At 42.6% G+C, this 8,428-nt stretch overlaps 1 protein-coding gene across 1 annotated transcript in view; it reads right to left on the reverse strand.

Moving 5' to 3' along the window:
* Positions 1 to 3,774, reverse strand: part of LOC311131468 (BMP/retinoic acid-inducible neural-specific protein 3-like) — a gene marked incomplete at both ends in the record, with an annotated part of 44,424 nt that extends 40,650 nt beyond the window's left edge. The window contains one exon of the mRNA XM_084164482.1: positions 3,491 to 3,774. Coding sequence (XP_084020608.1) covers positions 3,491 to 3,774 — 284 coding nt within the window. The remainder of the gene's footprint in view (positions 1 to 3,490) is intronic.
* Positions 3,775 to 8,428: the final 4,654 nt, after the last annotated feature.

The raw sequence follows: 8,428 nt of genomic DNA on the forward strand, positions 1-8,428 counted from the left end.
AATTCTCAGCAACAAAAGAGTGATCACATTAAGATCCTACATCTGTATAGCTTATTCACACACACACACACACACACACACACACACACACACACACAAGACCATGCACATAAGCACACACAGCACCAGACTGCCATCAGCACTCCTCACCTCTTCACTTAGCTGCCCCTGAGAGTGAGTGTTCTGTCACCACCGACACACAGTGTAGGCTCTGGACAGACGCTACCATGGACCTCTGCTGCACAAACACACACACATATTGTCGCTATGGCAGAGGTGACACCACCACGGACCTCTGCCCCATATAACTCCCCCATCACACACTTGTCAGGAACCATAAGCCCTGTGCTCTATGAGCTCCTCGTCACGACTCCCCGAGCTACAGGGACACGCTACTGTGACTGTCCTGAGGCATCACTCAACCTTTGGCTGGGGGAGAGGAGAGGTTATGCAGAGTCTATATATTAACCATTTGAAGAGGTGGATGTTCTATGTGACTGGAAAATGGATTTGTGTGGCTATGTTTTGTGATTTTTAGGTGACTGAAAATTATTTCCCTCTTGGAGGACTATTCTATTCTGTATTCAATGAGAACTGGCTGTTGCCTTAGGATGGCTCTGAAAATAAACCAGTGGCATGCAGAGTTACAGTAACCAGCCATTGAATGACACTATCGTATAATTCAATATTGTAGGCGTTTATCAAGACACCTCTCAATGCCTCTCCAGAACAAACATGTTTATGTCAGAGGCTATTGGACCTAGGCCTTCAGTGAGAAAAAATATCTTCCAAAACGTTGTATCAAACTCAGAAATCGAGACAAAGTACAGTCATAGCATCACTTTATGCACCCGACATTATATCTAGGTCTAATGCAGAAGAAGCAATGCTTTTTGTTGACATCATGAATTAATCAAACAGGGATTTCACTCGCAAAGAGACATAACAGTACCGGCACAAAATAATGTGACCCGCAACAACAACCACACTGCGCAACCAATTAATGGTAGCCCACACCACCACTATCACACTATCACCAATAGCAACAACAGTCAGTGACACATCAAAGGATGTGACAGCTAGGCTCGTGGTCCTGAAAAGACAGCAACCGTTATACCTGCACACTCCATGTAGGAGATCGCACATTTTATAAAACATAGGCCTATATAGCACGGCCGATAGAAAGACAGCAGTCACACAGCAAAATAATCAAATCATCCCATTCACTCTGACATTTTTCTTTTTTTTAAACGGTCTCACCCGTTGCAAGTCAAAATGCGATTGGTTGATTCCACTGTCAAATAATTCTGCTCTAATACAGTTGAATGGCAGAGGTATTGAGGGGGTTCGTTTATCTGGCAAGGGTTACCCCGGTGGGAGGAGTTTAAACCAGGTGAAAAGTGATTGCATTTGTTTTGGAACCGGGCTGCCTCCCGGGCGTGAGCCAGGTGCCTTGCTCTAGCCGACAGCGAAGTCGGCTCAAAACAAAAGTGACGTATTTAAGCACGTGGAGTGATGAGTAGGATTCTGTGTTTTCACATGCAAAGTGATTGCTTTTGATAAAAAACTCTTTACATGCCTTCCCAAAGAAAACTAGTTTGAAAATTCAAACATTTATTTTTATGAAAAACAGATGCTGCCTTGTTGATAACATGACAGAGCGGCGCAGATCACCATTTGATTTGAGAAGGGCACTCTTCCCTCCCCGCTTTCGCCCGATGATGTGACGGGCCATTGCCCGGTTCAACCCGGGCCACCATAATATAACTCCCTCCTTCTGTTTGGCATCTGAAGGCCTAGCCAATGGCTAATCTATATAGCTAGATTTATCTCCCCAGAAACCACCAAAGAAAAATCCTAATTGGTTATTTTTTCCTCTTCAAAGTTAACACTTTCCTTTCCAATACAAACTGAAGACATTAAATCAGATAATCATTGAAAATAATAGAATAATCAGAAAACCATTGAAATACTATTGAAAATATATAAATGAAATAGAAATTAAAGCTACATTTGTATTTAAAAAATACAACAATGATTTGATCAATCCTTAGGCCTTCTCTGAAGGCCCTTATGGTTCCTCACTGGTTTGTGTATCTAATTAAACATTACACGCCATCACTTCTTAGATCAACTGGAGTCAAGGTAATTTTCAGCTAAGATGATGTGTTGGAATATGTTTACATCTTAACTGTGGATGGTCGGAATTAAAGCATAGCGATATGTACACAAATTAAAAACAGCTACTGTACTTAAGTTTTTTGGCCACGACACAACAATACAGTTACAAAAGACAGATAATAATGTAATATGTAAAAACTCTTATGGTTGATTTATAGTCTGTACTGCTGCTTAGCTCAAAATAACTATCGCTTGCACACGAGAACGGAGAGTTTCTTACATATCACAGTCCTCAATAAGGGATGAGAATCACTGAGGTGTTGCAATTCTAAGATACTATTGCCCTTTCTCTTCCAGAGTCAGCAGGTGTAGCTCTGTGCTAAGAGTCACCAGCAGGGGGGAGTAAGGCACAGAGAGTGAGAGAGAGAACGAGCGAGAGAGACAGAGCTAATACTTTCACAGTCCTCTTGACTCCCTTTCCCTGGTCCTGACTGAAAAGGTCACTGGAGCACTGGAAAATATTTACAGGTTTGTGTGAGCGAGAGAGAGACAGAGAAAGAGTGTGTGTTGGGGCAAGTTACACAGAGCCAGAGAAAGGGATGAGACAGAAAGACAGACAGATTACCAGATCAGAGAGAGAGAAAGAGAAAGAGAGAGCGAGAGATCGGAGTAACCAGAGCAGCGCTACATTCCCCATCTGTGCCTGGCCGTGTCAACTCAGCCAGCTGCCAAACACGACTGTGTGTCAGTCAGGACACTTTAGCTGGTATCATCCACTATGCTGTTCCAGCAAACCCATGCCACGACAACATCACACACACACACGAGGGACACACGTGCAAAAGCACACACACACCGCACACACACCCACACGCCTTGCACGAGAATGGAAAAATCACAACAAACACTATAGGTATGGACAGGTGACAAAGCATACAGCACTCACTACATCAAACAACCCCAGTATTCACCCCCTGACCTTGCCAGCAGTCAGTGCAGTATATGTTATTAATGAAGAACACTGGTTGTGAGCTGCGATATATGCGGCCACTCTGTCAGACTTTGCAAACTGCCTCGTCCTTCATGTTCTTTTGAAACTAGAAATGCCAGCTGCAAGGCTAAACCCCTCTGCTTCGTAACACAAACACACTGGCAATCTCACCTGTAACAATGTCACCTGTACAGGTATCTCTAAACCATAGTGTTGATCTTACTCTGAACATTTTACATTTTAGTCATTTAGCAGACGCTCTTATCCAGAGCGACTTACAGTTACAGAACCTTGCTACTCAACAAACTTTCGATGATCTCACCAGTCTCTCTCTAAACCCTGCAGCCATCTTTACTTAAGCCATGCAGCCAGACTCACCTGTATATCTTGTACTTGGTGGTGAATCCTTGCTGGTAGCGCTCCGTAAAGTCAGAAAACTCCTGGGAGTGATGAAAGGGCCCTTTGTCAGACAGGAGCCAGGCGAAGGGCCCCGTGGCATCGCTGGAGCCCGCTGCCCCTGCAGATGCCCCAGCTCCTGCCCCGGCCCTGCTGGCACCCGCGGCCGCCACCCCTACCACCCAGGACTGTAGGAGGCTTAGAGCTGTACACTCCCATAGAACCATCAGAGCCACCCGTCTAACAGTGATACACCGGCCGCTCATGCTTCCCCCGCACCCGACGACTCCTCATTCTCCCCAAACTTCTCTCCCCCTGTCCTGAAGGAGAGGAGGGAGACAGAAAGGAGGGTTAGATGTTAGAGAAGGGGATGAGGTTGTAATGAGAGTAATAACCAAAGGCTAACATGTCATCACAGTGTGTGTGTGTGTGTGTGTGTGTGTGTGTGTGTGTGTGTGTGTGTCTGATACTGTGCTTGTGTCATCACAGTGAAAATACTGTAGGTACTAGGAGCTTGTCATTTCTTGACCTTCCATTATCTAGGCTTCCTGACTGTATTTTTCAATAAGGCTTTTCCAAAAAAAGCTGATCTCCTGAATTAGCACTATGCGATTTAAATACTATAGTGTAGTGTGTTTGTAAATTATCTATACGTTTTCCAATCAATAAACAGCCAAATTCATATAATCATGTAAATAGCCTTTTCTACACAGGTGTCAAATTGTCTACAATTAATAGGCTGTTGTATTTTCACACATCCGTGGTATGACATTAGTAGAAAGCCATTTTACCTGATTCTGCTTGCGGTGTGGGACTAAGCTTATCAGTGAAGTTATTGTTACAATTTCTCTCCAGCGGATCTTCTGAGTGGACCGTAAAGTTGTGATCAGCGCAATGCATAAGATAACGCGCATGTGATGGAGACCCAACTGGATAAACCTCCGTTTACATGGTCAGATGCTCATACGCTATATATCACGGCCACGGGAAGTTAGAGAAATAGCGACTGAGCGACATCCACCTGAATGGCTGGAGCTCCCTCTCACCGCATCATACCTCCAGTGGGTAGGCTACCCTCGATTATGTAAAATCCAAAGGAAGAAGAAGGCAACAGTGCACCGGACAGAGACGAACAAGGGCGCGCCACTCATTCAACCGGAGGAAAAATAATTGCCACCTTCCAGTTGAATCTTCTGTTGTTTTTTTTCCGAGGGACAAGAAGTTGTTTATGATGTTCCTCAGAAGAAAAAACAAATTTATGCATAAAATAGGTGGTTGCTTTCCTCTCAACGTCAAAAAAGCCAAATGGTCTTCTTTTCTAATTTATTTTTACATTTGATTGGAGAGACGCACTTGGAGCACTGGAGTGCGATGCTCTTGTATTCCAGTCAGTTTAGTAGCATGTATTAGAGTGATATTCGCTGGCTTGCTCTCTAGCACCGTTAAAATGTCCAATTTATTCCCAAACCGAGCCCACTCCACTCCCCATTGGCTGAATGGAGATAAGAGAGGCAGGGTTTAGGTCTGGCTGTATAATGTAACGGATGGTCAAGAGATTACCTATAGAATAGGCTCCTCACTTCTGTCAGAATAAATCAGGGGCCATTCGTCGAATACAAATATTTGAGAGGCAAAACATCTGACTGTCGGCTACACAGCTCAGTTGGTAGAGCATGTTTTTTGCAACGCCAGGGTTGTGGGTTCGATTCCCACTGGGGGCCAGTATGAAAAAAAATATATATATATATGTACTCACTAACTGTAAGTCGCTCTGGATAAGAGCGTCTGCTAAATGACTAAAATGTCCGCTAAACGTTTATTGTAGGTTACCGGCTTTGAAGATTGTAAGGTTGGCTCAGCCCTTGAAAGCCAAGACTTGCTTATTTTACAAAAGATGTGGAGTTTCAGATCCAAATTATTTTTGAAGGGAGGAAAATACCTCACAGGACAAAAAAAAAGAACATAACAAAACATCAACTTGGCTTGGGCCATTAAAAAGTTACATGCTACATGCAAAAGATTCAAAATGACAAATATATATATATATATATATATATATATATATATATATTATTTTTTACATTTGAGTCATTTAGCACCCAGGGTTCAAGCCAGGGGAGAATGACTGCCCCTTCTCATTGAATCCATTTAAGTTCAAGGCCGAATGTGGTAAGGCCATATTTAATGTTTCATCAAATATTGTTTTAATATATTTTGGGGATACCTACAGGGGTCCTAAAATTATAAATAAAATAGCTAAATGATCCTTGATATGACCATTTAAAAACAATTACATATGTTAGCTTAGTAACCAGCCCTGGCCCTTAGACCTTTTACAGTGAATGGAAAAATGACAATCTTTGTGGTCAATCTTTGTGTAAATAAACATTTTTTGAAGCCAATCATGGTATCATTAACTGCTTCTAATACACCAGATGTATGTCCACACACCGAAGAAGTTATAAGGATAATTTAGTTGCTAATGGCAGCCTGCAGTACCCCAGTCAGCCTTCAACTTGAGTTACTCAATGAGAGGGGGCAGAACTGAGCTAGCCTGCAACGTCACTTCCTGGAATAGCTCAAATTGTGCATGTCTCCATGAGATGCCATCTCAACTGACTTAATTTGGCTTCAATGCGATATTTAGTCTTCATATAGGAATCAATGGTGTCACGTAATCGATTGCTTTGTCCATTCATATATACAGTCATTGTTTTAGTCCCGCGTAGCTCAGTTGGTAGAGTATGACATTTGCAACGCCAGGGTTGTGGGTTCAATTCCCATGGGGGGCCAGTATGAAAATGTATGCACTCACTAACTGTAAGTTGCTCTGGATAAGAGTGTCTGCTAAATGACTAAAATGTTTAAACCAGGTATAGCAGACAAAGACACTTCCTGTTTGGACAGAGACTATGGATGATATTTGGCGCCAACTAACAATTCTCATTTCAATAATGATTGCATGATTTGCAAATATAAAACTATTGCAGATGATAAAAACACATGTCATTATAAATATGCAACAAAGATAACAATGAGATGTGCCGAGGATACAATGTCAAAATGAAGGTGCAGGTAGGCCTTTTCCGACTAGCCACCAAAAAAATGATATGAAAAAGACCATGGAATAAAGTGCGTGGATGGATTATGTGAGCAGTGCATATGCCTACAATACACAGGTTTGAGAATACAAACATGTTCTGATGTGTGCTGACATTTTTTCAGCATGTTTTTACAAAAAGATAGATTTAGAGTTAGAAACTTAGATTTTTCCGCAAGGACATACAGTGGGGAAAAAAGTATTTAGTCAGCCACCAATTGTGCAAGTTCTCCCACTTAAAAAGATGAGAGAGGCCTGTAATTTTCATCATAGGTACACGTCAACTATGACAGACAAATTGAGAAAAAAAATCCAGAAAATCACATTGTAGGATTTTTAATGAATTTATTTGCAAATTATGGTGGAAAAGAAGTATTTGGTCACCTACAAACAAGCAAGATTTCTGGCTCTCACAGACCTGTAACTTCTTCTTTAAGAGGCTCCTCTGTCCTCCACTCGTTACCTGTATTAATGGCACCAGTTTGAACTTGTTATCAGTATAAAAGACACCTGTCCACAACCTCAAACAGTCACACTCCAAACTCCACTATGGCCAAGACCAAAGAGCTGTCAAAGGACACCAGAAACAAAATTGTAGACCTGCACCAGGCTGGGAAGACTGAATCTGCAATAGGTAAGCAGCTTGGTTTGAAGAAATCAACTGTGGGAGCAATTATTAGGAAATGGAAGACATACAAGACCACTGATAATCTCCCTCGATCTGGGGCTCCACGCAAGATCTCACCCCGTGGGGTCAAAATGATCACAAGAACGGTGAGCAAAAATCCCAGAACCACACGGGGGGACCTAGTGAATGACCTGCAGAGAGCTGGGACCAAAGTAACAAAGCCTACCATCAGTAACACACTACGCCGCCAGGGACTCAAATCCTGCAGTGCCAGACGTGTCCCCCTGCTTAAGCCAGTACATGTCCAGGCCCGTCTGAAGTTTGCTAGAGTGCATTTGGATGATCCAGAAGAGGATTGGGAGAATGTCATATGGTCAGATGAAACCAAAATATAACTATTTGGTAAAAACTCAACTCGTCGTGTTTGGAGGACAAAGAATGCTGAGTTGCATCCAAAGAACACGATACCTACTGTGAAGCATGGGGGTGGAAACATCATGCTTTGGGGCTGTTTTTCTGCAAAGGGACCAGGACGACTGATCCGTGTAAAGGAAAGAATGAATGGGGCCATGTATCGTGAGATTTTGAGTGAAAACCTCCTTCCATCAGCAAGGGCATTGAAGATGAAACGTGGCTGGGACTTTCAGCATGACAATGATCCCAAACACACCGCCCGGGCAACGAAGGAGTGGCTTCGTAAGAAGGATTTCAAGGTCCTGGAGTGGCCTAGCCAGTCTCCAGATCTCTACCCCATAGAAAATCTTTGGAGGGAGTTGAAAGTCCATGTTGCCCAGCGACAGCCCCAAAACACCACTGCTCTAGAGGAGATCTGCATGGAGGAATGGGCCAAAATACCAGCAACAGTGTGTGAAAACCTTGTGAAGACTTACAGAAAACGTTTGACCAATGTCATTGCCAACAAAGGGTATATAACAAAGTATTGAAAAACTTTTGTTATTGACCAAATACTTATATTCCACCATAATTTGCAAATAAATTCATTTAAAATCCTACAATGTGATTTTCTGGAAAAAAATTCTCATTTTCTCTGTCACATTTGACGTGTACCTATGATGAAAATTACAGGCCTCTCTCATCTTTTTAACTGGGAGAACTTGCACAATTGGTGGCTGACTAAATACTTTTTTCCCCCACGGTATACAGGATACTACCCTTCACAACATAACCTTCA

The sequence above is a fragment of the Coregonus lavaretus genome (assembly GCF_964263955.1).
Source record: "Coregonus lavaretus genome assembly, chromosome: 6".
Classification (NCBI taxonomy): Eukaryota; Metazoa; Chordata; class Actinopteri; order Salmoniformes; family Salmonidae; genus Coregonus; species Coregonus lavaretus.